Source organism: Acanthopagrus latus, chromosome 17, assembly GCF_904848185.1.
Source record: "Acanthopagrus latus isolate v.2019 chromosome 17, fAcaLat1.1, whole genome shotgun sequence".
In the NCBI taxonomy this organism is placed as follows: Eukaryota; Metazoa; Chordata; class Actinopteri; order Spariformes; family Sparidae; genus Acanthopagrus; species Acanthopagrus latus.
In genome coordinates this window covers 1557213-1573051 of record NC_051055.1, presented here as the reverse complement: position 1 = coordinate 1573051, position 15839 = coordinate 1557213, and the positions used below count along the sequence as shown (strand labels likewise).

Genomic DNA, 15839 nt, shown 5'->3' with positions numbered 1-15839 from the left:
GTAGGGGCGGGAACAGTTGGTGACGCAACCAGGAAATGCTTCGAATGCTAGACTGTCCCATTTCACAACCGGCTGATGCGGCCTGCAGGTCTCTCTTCCCTCCTCTCGGAAGGACCCTGCCTTTGCTGGCGGCGAAGGATGCACTTCAGGGGCCACCATATTGATGTCTTTCTCGGTCTACCACTATGCTTCCCCTTTACAACCTTCCTATTTTCTTTGTAGTCGGTCCAGATTTTAGACACAGCTTTCTCTTGTTGGAGCCACAATTCATGTCAATCCAGCTCTCCAAGCTGTGAGCTCTCAGTTCTAACTGCAGGCTAATTAGCAGATGTAATCTGATGCAGGTGTTTGTTTTCAAAACTGCAAATTACAGCTCCATAATACTTTCCTCAGAATCCAGTGATTCCATAATTGTTTTCACTACTTGATCTAAAAGAGCAATTGTGACCAACTACAACAATTTTCCTTCTTTTTTTTAATGTTTCTTAAAGCCTGAAGGTTGTGATTTTGAATAAAGATAGTTTTGTGGCATGTCTGTGATTTGTGACTTTTTTTCTACATTTTTTAAGTTAACCAATTGAATGAGAGTCCTCCAAGAGTGGTGATTCCATCATTTTTGCCAGCGATAGTATTATTTGCTGAGCATCTGGCATAGTCCGTTTCTGTCACTTCAGCAAAAACAAGCTGCAAACACTAGTTGATATGTTACCAGTGGCCATTCATGCGCTTCTTTTTTGGTCCATAACAAGTGAAAATAAAATAATCTGGCTTCATGTTCACCAGCTAGTTACTAACTGTGTCTGCTGTTCAGTGCTCAGAATGTAGTATACTGCTGTTATAATATCTGCTGCCTGATGCTCCTGGACAACGCTGTGCAGTGTCAGGAAGTACATACTCTGCCTTTAAGGGTCACTGCAGTATGGAGCAACAGATTTCTACCCAATGGCCACTAAATTCAGCTTGCAACAATTTGATTGAGATACAGTCAGCCATGTGGGTTAAAGACTGTGATCCAGGTCATTGAAGGTGTTGAAATGCAGTCAGTGATGTGCTACATGACACGTTACTCAAGTAACCTGGAAGCTCCCAGAACAGATGGCACACTGCAAGTCTATTCAGAGCTGATCTTTCTATGAACTTTAGCCCTTTATTTCACAAACACTGTGAAGCTTCACCCATGAATGGTTTAAACTGATACTAAATTACAAACATAAAGCTGGACACATTTTAATTCCTTCTTTATACATTTATTTTAGATGCAAAGAGCCTCTAAGGGTTCCATCCACTGTATTGACCACAACAGATTCAATACATCAGACAGATACCAGAGGACTGTGTGTGCAGAGCATAGAAAAACAAATATTCAGATAGGCATTGCATTTCAAGGCACCATGGGGTATTATAAGAGTGCATGGTTTGACTTCAAGTCAGTTAACAGACTCATATTATTACTAACTGATACTAATTAGATGACTAATAAGATGATACGTCACATGCTAGGACAGGACAGCCCAACAAAATCAATACTTGTCATGATCTCATGTCTCTGGAGGTAAAAATAGAACACATCATTTGAATGTTGGAAGCAACTCAATTTTCATTACTGATTTCATCACATACTGAATACTTAATGCTGAAATGTAAAGATTTAATATGTAAGATTTTAAGTTTGAAACACAAAGAAAACAACCTAAAATTATCAGGAAAATATGTGAAAATGTGTTTAAGTTTTGTGTTGGAGACATTTCTACTGAGGTTAGCATTCCAACCAGCTCACACTCTGCCCTCTTGCTGGTCCAAAGCTCCCACCAACTATCTTCTGTTGTTCCAAGCTGGGAGTTCAGTTCGCTAGCTACATTGCTAAATGAGCCAAATAAATAAGAGCAATAAAAGTTAGCAGCAGTTAGTGACTACTCTTGTGATAGCTTTTGTTTGAAGTGTGAATTTGAAAGGTGGCCAACCTTTAATATCAGTACATGTAGGACATTTCACACTTTACTTTGAAAACCATCCATACGAGTGAAGAAAAGGTGATTTTATGTTTTGCTAAGTCAGATATAGCTCGGGTACAAAAGTGTCCTGGTTTACAGCCACTTGGACTGATAGAATGGAACCTGATTGGACAGAGGACTGATGGTTCACTAAGGCTGAAGTACTTTTTATTGGTAACCTCCTTCAAGTTTTATGTGTTAATCTTGAGTTTTGATTTAGATAACTTGATTTTCTTGTTTGGGTTTGAGTAGTATTTAGTTGTGAATGAAAATTACAATTCTGTGTCTCGAAATTTAAATATGAGTACTGAACTCAAATTCAGAATACAGTAAAACAATCAACTTGAATACTGAAAGATAGTGATCATGAGTTAGTGACATTTAAGCAAGTAAGTTATTAGCGGTAGAAGCTTGTTGACTGCTTACACCATTACCCTGCCAGTATATAACTCAACCTTTCAAGTGTAGTTTTGGGATTCCAAAACCATAGTACTGATTAAACCCAACCCAGACCATCAGGAATATCAAATCAATCTTGGCCACAGAATAATATGTCATAATACAGCATGGTTCTGTGATTTGAACACCTGGATTACCACATTTGTTCTATTTATCCCACTACCCCTGTATAAAACCTCAGTACAGTATGTCTCATCTATAGTGCAGTACATTTAACAACCAACATAACACACCCAAGACACACCAGTGTATCTAAAACTGTGGTCTCAGGCTCAGCCCCTTCAGTGATGCAGTGAAGACATATAGCACACATAAACTCCAAAATAACATGTTGTTTTGTATCAATACATACATGTGACTGTGTGTAAACAAGAGTGTGATCTGTTAAAGCTGCAGTCCATCAGTATCTGTAGGCCTTCCTCTGCTCCTCACTCCAAGGTCTTTCTGAGGTTCGAGGTTTCAAGCATTTTCTGAAACATGGAGCAGAAACAGAAACACCTTTATGTGAATATTCCACTGCATAAATGTGTGCGTGTGTGCGTGAGGAAGACAGTATTATGTATTATCCATCTTTCAAATCCCATTAAAATGTTTCAAAACTTTCAACTTTCTTTGAAGCTGAGTCATATCTTAATTGTAATGGAAGTCAGTTAGAAATCTCTTAAAACCCACTCATTTCCCAAATCTTCTTACTCCATACATTCACAACAAAACTCCATTCAAACTTTTAAATGTTCACACAGAGTAGACTTTCTCATGTTCAGCTTTTTCATAGCATATGTACTTTCAGCACAGTCTCAGTTCTAACTCAGCTCTAACATTTCATGACCCTTGTCTTTAACGCACTCTTGATGCCACAATCTTCCCCTCACCTTTACTGAAACACCTGCTTGTAGGAAGAATCAAGCCTGTCGCAACAATATGACTGCAGCAATCAGACCAAAACTTTGTGCTTAGTGGGCATTTAAATGACAGGATTGTGATGTTAGGAATCGATATTATTGATTATTAATTAATATATTATTAATTAATTAAAATTATTATAGTTGATTAATGAAACCTAGGTTACTATGAGTCATTAATGAATATGGGGAACCGCCCTGAAATCAGGGATCAATAATCGAATGATTTACCTTTTAGTCTCAAAGCCTGAAAATTAGTCAAATTGTCAATTTTATAAAAATATCAATAATTTGACAAGAGGGAAGGTGTGAATCTGAGCACTGACCATCTCAATCAGCAGTTATTACTATATGAGATTGTGGAAAATAATCACAGATGCTGATGAAAATCAACAGTGTTTATTAAAGCTTCCTTCCAAAACACAAACCGCTGGACACACTGAACTTCACCTCAGGGATGAACGTCCCCTCTCAGATATCTCCTATCACCGTGCAGAGGAGGCCGGCCTATGATAATGACTCCTTTCGTTACATAACGACAGGAGTTGAATCTGAACAGCCTGTAGGAGCGCTGTGTTACCAGTGGGTGGGCTGCAGAGACCATGCAGGAATCGCTTGTTTTCCTCATTCTGGGAGTTGGCAGGCTCAGGGAGGACCAGCTTATATATGTAGAGACCAGAGAAAACATGTTTCTCATAATATGGGACCATTAAGTGATAGCAGTTACTGACTTTCAGGGAGAAGCATAATAATTTGAGGTGAGCCTCATATCATTGTTGTACTAATCAAGAATGATATAGGCAGACTTCAGAGGTACTCAATACAGACCTACAACATGCATCATTTAATGTTGAACCACAATGTATAATTATTATTACTGTTATTATACTATTGTTGTTATATTTACATGAATGAATGGGAAAAAAGTAGTGTGACATAAGGGGCTTTTTAAACAATCCTGCAGAACTTTCAGTAAGATAAACGATTTCATCTCATAGTGATTTGTTGCACGTCAAGCAAACTCATGGAAGCAGAAGCAAATATCCAAATGTCATTATCCTAGCTAGTTCTACACAATGTTGTGATGCTAACCATGTAACTTTATCAGTCTTGGCTGTTGCATTTCACTGAAGACACCATGTGGTCAAATGAAGTCTTTGTCTAGATTTTAATCAGCATGTCACGCAGCCGACCCACAGCAGGGGGCGCACCCTGGACCTGGTCATAACCTACGGCCTGTCCATTGGTGCACCCTCTGTTGTGGACCTGGCTGTGTCTGACCACTTGTGTGTTTTTTACAGTCACCAGTTTTAACCAGCGGGAGACCCCAGTGAGAACAGTGAGGAAACACTACCTAACTTCTGAAGTGGCTGCAAATTTTATCCAGATTTTACAGAGCACTCCTGCAGAAATTTTACCAGCACCATGTGATTTTATTGTTGACAGTTTTAACCATGAAATAAAATCAGCGCTGGACTCAGTGGCACCACTTTTAATAAAAAACATTAATACAAGACCTATTAATACAAGAGAAACTGCAGGAGTGCTGAGAGGAGATGGAGAAAAACAAAGTTAACCGTTCACCATGAAATTTTATGTGGACACCTCAAAACCTACAATAACGCAGTCAAACAGTCAAGAATCTCTCATTTCCAAAAATTAATCGACCAACATAAAAACAACCAAAAATTCCTCTTCTCCACAATTGACTTTTTAACAAACACAAATTTTAATAGATCCTCCAAAACACCAACTGACGCCCTTTGCGAGGACTTTGCAGACCAATTAGAAGTAAAATCAATGACACAAGGACACTTGGTCAAGTTTTCTCCCAAGTAAAGCCCACGACCTGCCTATTAAACCCAATTCCCACACCGTTTTTAAAACACTTTGTGGATTTTTTGAGGATCAGCTGTTATATATGGTGAATTGCTCTCTTCAGACGGGTGTCTTCCCCGCCCCCTTTAAAACTGCGGTGGTGGTGAAGCCCCTTCTGAAGAAGAGCAACCTAGATCCCGACACTTCTATGTAAGTATGGATACATGTTCCTCAGAAACCCACAAAATAAAGTGTGGGGTTCCCCAAGGGTCAATTTTAGGTCCAACTCAACTTTTTTTTTTTTTTTTTTTTTTTCAGGCCTTTTCTGGCTTTATTGACAGGACAGCTGAAGAGTGTGACAGGAAACAGGGTAAGAGAGGGGGAGTGACATGCAGCAAAGGGACGCAGGCCGGGAGTTGAACCTGGGTCCGCTGCAGAGACTTGGCACATGGGTCGTGCACACTACCAACCGAGCCCCTGGTCCAACTCTTTTTATTCTTTACATGCTTCCCCTTGGGGACGTCATCGGGAGTGACAGCATCAGCTATCAAAGTTATGCTGATGATACGCAACTGTACATCGCCTCGTCTCCTGATGACACAGGGCCTATTGATGTCTTTTTTAACTGCATTTTAGATATCAAGACATGGATGGCACAGAGGTTTTACTCATTGGTCCTGAAGGCCAGAAAAAGAAACTTGTACCAAAGTTAAAGGATTTTAAACCATCACAATCTGTATGTGATTTTTGACTCTGAGCTCAGTTTTATTCCACACATCAAAAATATAACAAAGACAGGTTTTTACCATCTTAAGAATATAGCCAGAGTCCGCCCGTTTCTCTCTCAGGCCAGCACGGAGGTGCTGATGCGTGCTTTTATCTCTTGTTGCTTAGACTACTGTAATGCCCTGCTCTCTGGCCTTCCAAAAAGAGTATTTTGAATCTACAATTATTACAAAACTCAGCTGCACGAGTGCTGACGAGGACCAGAGGGCGGGAGCACATTACACCGGTTTTAAAGTCGCTTCATTGGCCCTCTGTGCGTTTCAGGATTGATTTTAAGGTTCTTTTACTAGTTTTTAAATGTCTTAACGGTTTTGGGCCTTCTTAGTTATCTGACCTGCTTTTAGTCTATCAGCCCCCGCGGACCCTGAGGTCCTCCGGCACCGGCCTTTTAACCACCACAGGTTAGTTCAAAAAAGCACGGGGAGGCGGCTTTCAGTTGTTATGGGCCCTGACTGTGGAGCAGCCTGCCAGAGAGCCTCAGGGTCGCAGAGACCCACCTTTTTAACCAGGCTTTTAATTGAAGTTTAAATTATGCCGTGTTAATCAGAGCACTTGTATTTATTTATTATCTTTTATCCTTTTTTTACTGTTTTAATCTCTCAAGTTTTAGCCTTATTTTACTGTTTTAGTCTGTCAGTTTTTAATCTCCAGTGTTTCCTCATGGGGGCCTGCCGGGCTGGGGGTGGTCTCTGGTGTGGCTGTGGGGGGTGCTGTCCCATGGACGGCTGTGGCCCGGGTGACCAGAGGGCTCTGCACCTTGGTGTGGGGCCTCCTGTCTGCCTGGGTTGGGGTGGTCTCTGTGGTGGTGCTCCCTGCAGCCTTGGACCAGGATCTCTCCCGGTGTGGCTGACTCCCCAAAGGTAGCTTCTTCCATGCACCAGGTCTTACTGCCCGGCCATGTCTCTTTAGTGACAGCTACTGTATGGATGAGTGTGAGTGTGTGTGTGTCTGCGTGTGTATGTGTGAGTGTGTGTATGAGTGTGTATGTCTCTGTGCAGTCTGAGGGGGTGGGAGGGTTGGGTTCTTTTAACTATCTTCTCTTGACTTTATTTTGCTGTTTCTCTTTTTCTGCTGTTGTTTGTTTATTTCTGTGAGGCACTTTGAGATACTTTTTTCTGTATGAAAAGCGCCATATAAATAAAGATTGATTTGATTTGATTTGATTTGATCAGCTGTCAAAGCATCTGACCAAAAACACAGCCCTATCAGAATCATGGAGAAGCTGTAGGGATGACTGATGATATTAAATATTTAGGCCTCACTTGAGACAGTAACCTCTGCTTCACCTCCAACAAAACAAACATAAACTAAAAGACTCAAAAACATCCTACAACCTCCCCTCCTCCTCTGACAACAAGTCCTGCATTAAAGGCACATTTAGTAAAATCTGGATATTACTGAAGTTTAAAACATAAAAAAAATGAACTGACCATATCAACAGAGTGTGAAGAAAGCATAGTTCTGGTTTTATATCCAAGATACCTATGTACTGCATTGCAGAGATGTCCACTGCTAAGCAGCTGAAGCAGCCAGGACGGTCCGTCCCTTCTGTAATACATTCTGCTATAATATCTCTGGCCGGAGAGGCGATAGCGAGTCACTGTAGCTTTTAGTGTGCCGCAGGAGAGGATAGAAAAGTTGAGCCACCCGGTGGAAATTGCTACATAGAAGTTTACAATCTCAATTAGTTATTTAGTAAAAACAAAGACGCACAAGCCCCAGAAAAATTACTTTCATCATCATCGCACACAACAGCTCCTGAAAAGAAACCACATCCACAGCAGAGACAAGAAGTGACATAAAAAGAAGCTAGACAAGAGTACATTTTGCCAGAGCTGTCCAATGCTGGAGACAGCTATGGGAGTAAAAAGAACTTGAAATGTTGCTTTAAACTGGTAAGTAACATCTAATGTTGGCCTTTTATAGAAACATATCTTTAATAACAGCAAAAACTATAACAGTGTAATGTGAATTCGATTACCGAATGCAGGAGAGTTCCACAACTCCAGGATGAAAATGTATGATTATTACTCCATGGAACTGCAATCAAAGTTCATTCAGGGAAAAGAACAGAATTGAGCATTTCAAACTGTCAAGACAAACTGTAATGAACAGCCTAATACTAAAGTAAAATCGCCAGCACACAACAATTAAAGTGGGTGGAACCGATACGCCTGCCAAGTTCCACCCAGGGCTTTAGAAGGGCAAACAGCACCAGAAGCGAGGAACAACAGAAGTTGACGTACAGATAAAAACACGGTCGGCAGCGACATACTCTGTTTAACCCTTAAATGTCAGGACGTGTGTAAATGTGTGCAAAATACTACTGGTGTTGGCTTACGAAAAAGAAAGGGTGATGGTAGTGTTTGTTATCTGTGTAAAGTCCATCATGCTTCAGTGTGGCAGAATTCATAGTTTTTCACCTGCTAAAAGACTAACCTGCTAAAAACCTTAAGACCCACCAAATCCAAATGCCTTCAAAGAAATGGAATAAAGTCGAACTGCCAAAATCAAAGGAGGAAAAATGGAAAAAGAAGTGCCTTGGTAATAAAAAAACATAGGTGGCTTGACACTAACTGCACTTGGTAATCGACTTGTCAGGGCTTCCCCACAATGAGCAAGCTGCTGCAGGAGAGTGATGAGCTGTGTTCTCTATTCAGGAGAAATCCGGCAAAGCTAGCAGATGTTTGATGCCTTGAACTATGTGCTGCGACCCTATTTGTCCTGTTGCTGAAGTTTGGTGCTGTTCTGAGCATTATTTGAAGCTATGAGTGGATTTTTGATGGCGGTTTCTTGGTTTGACGCATAGACTGCAGTCTATTGTTATCGTGCAGTCTCTTCTGAGGTTGCTAAACCTACATAAGCTAGTAGTCGGAAAACTTGATCTCTTGAGGGGGGGGGTCTTACTCGGTGTCATGGTGTGTTAGACCATGGATTAAATTTACACCAGAATATCCCTGTATTAGTTCTTTTTTTTTTTTTTTTTGAAACAAAGTATATTCTTTGATATGACTCGTACAGGCAGCGGAAGTGTGTGAGACGCAGCCCACGCTTGGCACCTCCATGTCATCCACTGCTTTTTTCATATTCCTTACGCTGTCATGTAAAATGACGTGGACGTGTTGCTTGTCTATTTCACACGCGCACAGCATCTCCTCGATTGCCTGTTTTACATGCTCTGCTGTATGAGACCCACAAAACTAGTGTGCATACGGCACGTTGTAACTGAAGAAAACCCTGATCCTCTACCACTGAGATGAGCTGGTTATCCAGAGTGGTGAATTCAGTTGCCTTCTGTGATATATTTTTGGCCATGTCGCTGTCTCGAGGATATTTCTCTTTCCTTTTGAGGTTGTGAGCAGTGTTTGCTGCTTTGGTGCATTTGTCTACATAACTTGAGTGAACTCATTGTATAATTTTGAGTTTTTTGTTTTTTATGTTTTGAGTATTAAATGCAGCTCTTTTGATATGCCCTTGTGAAACAGTTGTACTGCAGATGTTACATGTCGCCGTCGGTCTGCTTTCACTTTCTAATTTAACTAATTTACAAACTGCAGACATTTTATCCACAGGTTTGCCAGAGTAACGTTACGCACACGACTGCATTCTGCCACAAATTGTGCTCTTACGTAAAAAATAATCAGGTTTGATTTAAAATTGCCGATCCTGATCAGTGAAACAATGCTCATATCGCCTCTGATCCTGATCCTGCAGATCTCTTCACAATAGTAGTATTGGGATGTCTAATTTGATCAATTACTCACGTTTTGATGGTCTTTCTGTCAACCATGCACCCGCCTTCAGACTACTCCATGTTACGCATCTCGGTCTTTATGCTGCACATATGTGGAAATGATCACGCCGTAAAAACGAAAACAGTAAAGAGCGATAAGAGAGAGAAGAGCAGGGGTTAATTTGTGCCGGATCCTGTTCCATAAGAATCCGGCACAATTTAACCCCTGCTGGTTCTGGCTTGCCTGTGTTTCGAGACTTATTTGGGCAGATCCGGTACCTTTTGAACAGAAAAAAAAATAATGTAAAAAAAAAAGTTTTTAAAAAATGTATAAAATTAAAAATAATAATATTCATAGTTTAACTTACAGAACAAATCCCAAGAATTTTGTGTTGTTTAAGATTTAATGTCATTTGAAAGAGTCAGAGATCTGTTGATGCACTGAAAAGCTTACTAGGTCATCAAACTCTGCCTCTGACACAAAAAAAACTTTTGAAATTTGCCGCATCTGGGAAGCAAGTACAGGTGGATTTCATTGTTGGATGTTGATATTCAGTTCCCATCGGCCAAGTTTGGCTGGAAGAATCGTTTATGTCGTTTGTTCGTTCATTTGTTCAGTTGCGCTTCCGGTACAACGTTGTTTAGCGGTGAATCATGTAATGCACAGTTCTCAGCTCCTCGTTCTCAAGCCATTGTGCTAACGGTCAACGTAACACTGTAATTCAAGGCAAATACATAGCTACAACTTCATGATTACGTGTAGCCTACTTTTAGACAACATATGTAAGAAATTACACAGTCTTTCTGTCAGTAATCAAATGTGCAGTAAGGACAGGAGGAGGAAGGGAGAATGTCATGTTGCTTGAGGTGTCAGAAGAGCCACAGGTGGGGGCCCATCCCCCACATGGGAAGATACAGAAATGCAGATAAGAGGACATTTGCTGTCCAATCTGTTGCATTAAAGAGTCACTGTCCTGGGAGGGCCAGGATACACTCAAACATCAAAGAGTCATTATCATGTAAAGAAAATATATGATCTTTATTGCTGTTGTAAATGAAGGTGCCCTCCTCTCTGTTTCTATACTTAAGGGGTAACATTTTAGAGTTTGGGAGAGAACTCTTTTGCCTTCCCTTCACGCTGCGTGTTATTAAAGAGATCTGATTCATACGCGGAATTCTGAAGTTCTTCGGGGAGACTTAGCAACTCTCTACCTCACAGAGGAGAATTTCTGCGACACACAACAGTTAACAGCTAAAGCCTGCTAGCCAAGAACAAGTGACTGACTGAACGAGAACGCCAAGAAAGGAATCAGTGAACAAACGGGAACGATTAGCTATTAATGAAATGAAATGTTTTTTTTGTTGTTTTTTTTCATGGAAACGGTTGCTATGCTTTTCTGTTTCTCAATGGCTAAAATTCAGTGTCCTAGACTCAGCATACATTTGGCTGGCTCTCATTCCTCCTCACCACTCTGATAACCTAACAGTGAACAAATCAGCGACTGGTCTGTGAAAACGAACGAGAGCAAAGTGAAACAGGGAATCACCTCAGTTTGTTTGCGTTACAAAGTCGTTCCTTCGAACTGATTCACTGGTGACCGACACATCACTGGGAGCAAGCAGAGAGGAACAAAGTTACTATTTCAGCGCAAACATGTTGCATGATGCTTCAAAAGGAGTCAGAAAAGCCTCGACAAGCGGCAACGAGGGCAGTTGCAGCGGTCATGTTGACGTGCAAAACCGGCTGCAGCAGGAGGCTAGCGCCGCAACAGCTAGCCAGGTTCACCAAGAGGTAGCCAAGCTGGAGCAGGAGGCAGGTACCGTGGCAACAGCTGGTCAGGTTCACCGCTAGCCGGAGCCAGAGCCAGCTACAGTGCTAGCATTCAGCCAGGTGGCCCACCAACAGCTGGAGCAACAGGCGGGTACCCTGGCATCAGCTAGCCCGATACAACAGCTGGAGCAACAGGCAGGTACCCTGGCATCAGCTAGCCTGAAACAACAGCTGGAGCAACAGGCGGGTACCCTGGCATCAGCTAGCCCGATACAACAGCTGGAGCAACAGGCGGGTACCCTGGCATCAGCTAGCCCGATACAACAGCTGGAGCAACAGGCAGGTACCCTGGCATCAGCTAGCCTGAAACAACAGCTGGAGCAACAGGCGGGTACCCTGGCATCAGCTAGCCTGAAACAACAGCTGGAGCAACAGGCGGGTACCCTGGCATCAGCTAGCCTGAAACAACAGCTGGAGCAACAGGCGGGTACCCTGGCATCAGCTAGCCCGATACAACAGCTGGAGCAACAGGCGGGTACCCTGGCATCAGCTAGCCTGAAACAACAGCTGGAGCAACAGGCGGGTACCCTGGCATCAGCTAGCCTGAAACAACAGCTGGAGCAACAGGCGGGTACCCTGGCATCAGCTAGCCCGATACAACAGCTGGAGCAACAGGCAAGTACCCTGGCATCAGCTAGCCTGATACAACAGCTGGAGCAACAGGCAGGTACCCTGGCATCAGCTAGCCTGAAACAACAGCTGGAGCAACAGGCAGGTACCCTGGCATCAGCTAGCCCGATACAACAGCCAGAGCAAGAGGCAGGATTTACTGGCTTGATATTACAGCAGGATGATTCAGAAATCAGTGTACTTGAGGCCATGTTGGATCGGCCAGGGTGCTACACTGAACTGAGTTTGAGGGGAATTGAGGAAAACTCTCTCCATGGTGTCTCACTGAATGGAGGAAAATCAAGAAACACTCGACCTGAGGCAGGTTTTCCTAACTGTGGCTAAGAGCTTGGAGGACCGTATGTTACCTCAAGTGGGCCAGTTGCCAGATAAAACTGGATATAACAAGTTCTTTGAGGAGTTGAATGTGCTTTATGCACAGTACTGGCCTGAGGACGCAGGTGCGCTGTATGGAGAGACTGAGGTTGAGTTACTGTGTCAGCGCTATAACATTGCCAACCCATGCGCAGTCATACGGGCCTACAGAAAGTACAGACACCCAGATGGAAAAGACATCCCCCATGAACTGATGGAGTTACTTGTTGCTGTCAACAGAATTCCTGTTGCAAGTGCTGAATGTGAGCACGGATTTTCTAAAATAAACTTGATTTGCACATGCCTCTCTGCTCACATCCACCATATCATCTTTACTCTTCCTAAATCTTGTTGGACCCCCCGGCTGAATTCAATCCAGTCCCGAATGTGAGGTCGTGGGCGGCCAAAGGACACAGAACTGCCAGAAACACACGCAGTAAAACAGAGAGCAGGAGGAGGTGAATCCGGACATGGGAGTGATGTGGGGTGTTTTGGACAACTAAATATGGTAAGCATACTGTCTATTAATAGGCCGCCGTGCATGTTTGTTATGTTCTACAAGTTAGACCTGTTGAGAAATGAATTGCTGACTGTGTACTTTAAGTCTCACCTGTGCTGATGTGGGCATTTGCCTATGCTGTGCATAGTATAGCCAAATCATTGTAAATTATTGTCATAACATTTACACCATGGATATTATTATAAACTGAGGCTTGTAGGTCCCACAGCATGGTAGGTGGACATGTTGTTCAGAACCGTTTCCTGTATGCGTTCCAGGACCTGTGCCCGTCTCCTCATCCCTGCACTGTCTTATGTACTTTGCGTTCCGGCCCCTTGTGATTTACAAATTAAGCACTGGAGAAGAGATGAAGTGAGAGAAATTAAGTGAATATACGAAAGCAGGAGTTTATTTCAAAGCTGCCAAAAGCTATCAAGCCTGTTTACAGGAATTGTGGTAGCAGCGGGACTGTTGGAGGAACGAGAGCAGCGGTCTACACTGTTTGCTTGCACCAGTAACGTTACAGCTGAATCTGTCACAGATGACAGTATCGCTCCTGTCAATCCAAATAGCTCCAAAACCTCTTTTCAGCATTTTAGAAATACTAGTGCATTGCCCGTAGGAAGTATGTATTCCTATAGAAAAGTGGGAGGTTAAGTAGTTTTTTCATGGATGGCCAAATGAGGGTGTGTTCGAAGGTGGGACATCAGGGATATAATTGGCTGTTTTTGACTACTTTTGATTTTACCATTATATTTCACCTTAAAATCTATTTACCCTGCCTTGCTTAGTGTCATTATTTTCAGCACAAGCTGACATGTGACTGTACAGTTATTTTTTAATTTTGACATACTATATTAACACTATGGACCTAAAATCACAAAATCACATAAAATCTGAGTAGAAAAAAGTTAGATTTTTTACTGTGAAAACCACAAATATGTACAAACCATTTTTATTACTTACAATGCAAATATAAATTGTTGTTTGCTAAATTTGAGTTTTTTAGATTTACAAAGTTATATGTAACTATTTACATTTAAATGCAGGCAATGCCTCAGGCTCAGGCCTCCCTCGGCTCTCCTGCCTGCTCAACATTCAGCAGTCTCCTCCTTGTTTTGACTCACAAAACAAAAATGACTTCATTACACACTAAACACACTACACTAAACACTATATAACACACTAACTATACACTCCAAAGACGCTATATGTCACAAATCTCTCAACTCTCAAAACTCACTACCTCTGTCGCTGTCTGTATCACTGCTGGCAACTCTCACACAACTTCCTGTTCCTCAGCAACCAAATCACGTGGTTTGCCATACAATTTTGTAATTGGTTGGTGTGGTGCCTTTTTCCACCAATAGGAACATATTTTGTTGCTTGCAAACACTTCCTTCTTGCGGACACAAAGCAAACACATGACAGCAATGTTCACGAAAAAGCGTGGCAGACATTATTTATCATAAATCTGGTTTTGGGACATCCTTCGATTCCAGCTTGTTGTCTGTGGTTAACAATGCTAGCGGAATTATTAAATCATTTATGAAATCATTTATTAACGGTACCATTGTAGTCCAAACAAATCCAATGTTGCACACCCTTAAACCACGCAGCAGCCATTTTGAAAATCTCAGGTCAGTCTGATCCTGATCTGCCGAGATATTGAGGCACAGGCACACACACACACAGACACACACACACACACACACACACACACACACACACACACACACACAGACACACAGACAGACAGACAGACAGACAGACAGAGATCCCTTGCGTTTATAGAGAGATGTTCATACACGTTCAGTTAAATATTACATTACTGTAAATAATGGTCATTTCCTTGTGTAGTGCATATCATGCATGGCCCTTTATGAAATAATTAATAGTTGCATGAAAGCTAAGGAAAATATTTGCTTCTTGTGAGCTGGTAGATGTCTTGAAGAAGGTGCATTTGGATTGCTCAAGCATATCTTTACTAGTATATAGCTCTATACCACCGGATAAATCAGTCTGCAAGGTATAAACTGCAAGTAAGGAGACAGTCCTTGTGTTTTTCAATCTCTTTTCTTTTTTTCTTATTTAACCCTGGAATGTCAAGTCTTTACTAATATTGTATAACCAAGGTCATATGAATCTTTGTTAAGAGTTGAAGAGGCAAGATTATCTTGTCAGGGAGAACATGCATTAGTCAGGGATTGAAGAAGGTCAGGAAAACTAAAGTTGAAACAAATTCGTCATCCATGCCTTAGGACAATATGAGAGTTTGCAATATTTATAGAAAATGATGTTTAATCCAATATGGATTACACTGGCCGAGTATGATGGAAGAAAGGAAGGATAGTGACTTTTGTTCATCCCTTGTATGGAGGATCTCATTATGCGATATAAGGAACATTAGACCTGTAGATGCAGGGGCCCCCAAATGAACTAAGGATTTAACAGGAAGGAAAAAACTGTGTGTGCAGCACTCATCTGAGTGTCTGACTTTATCTTCAGTGGTACTGGGACAAACTAGAATAGTGTAAGAGCTATTTAGGGTCTGGGCAGCTACGCTGCCAGGATTGTGGCATCACAGCAAGCCTCTAAATTAAATAAAAACAAAAAGCTTGGAATGGACCATGGGTGAAAGCTAACCAAATTTTGCACACAGGTCCAGCCTCATGCCAGATTACCTCAGCTGTAAACCCAAGCCAACAGTTCTGATGGTGGCACTACAGCAAGCATCTAAAGTTCAAAACATTGAAAATTCATAACAAATCAACCCGCTAGAACTTCACACTTTCATCAAACTGTAGCCCCAATACTAAAGAAACTTTTGTACATT

General features: G+C 41.8%; 1 protein-coding gene across 2 annotated transcripts in view; it reads right to left on the bottom strand.

Annotated features, from left to right (window-relative positions):
• Positions 1 to 1226: 1226 nt before the first annotated feature.
• Positions 1227 to 15839, bottom strand: part of ano10a (anoctamin 10a) — a 79349-nt gene continuing 64736 nt past the window's right edge. For both annotated transcript variants that reach the window (XM_037074774.1, XM_037074775.1), the window contains one exon: positions 1227 to 2920. In XM_037074774.1, coding sequence (XP_036930669.1) covers positions 2851 to 2920 — 70 coding nt within the window. In that variant the 3' untranslated portion in view covers positions 1227 to 2850. The remainder of the gene's footprint in view (positions 2921 to 15839) is intronic.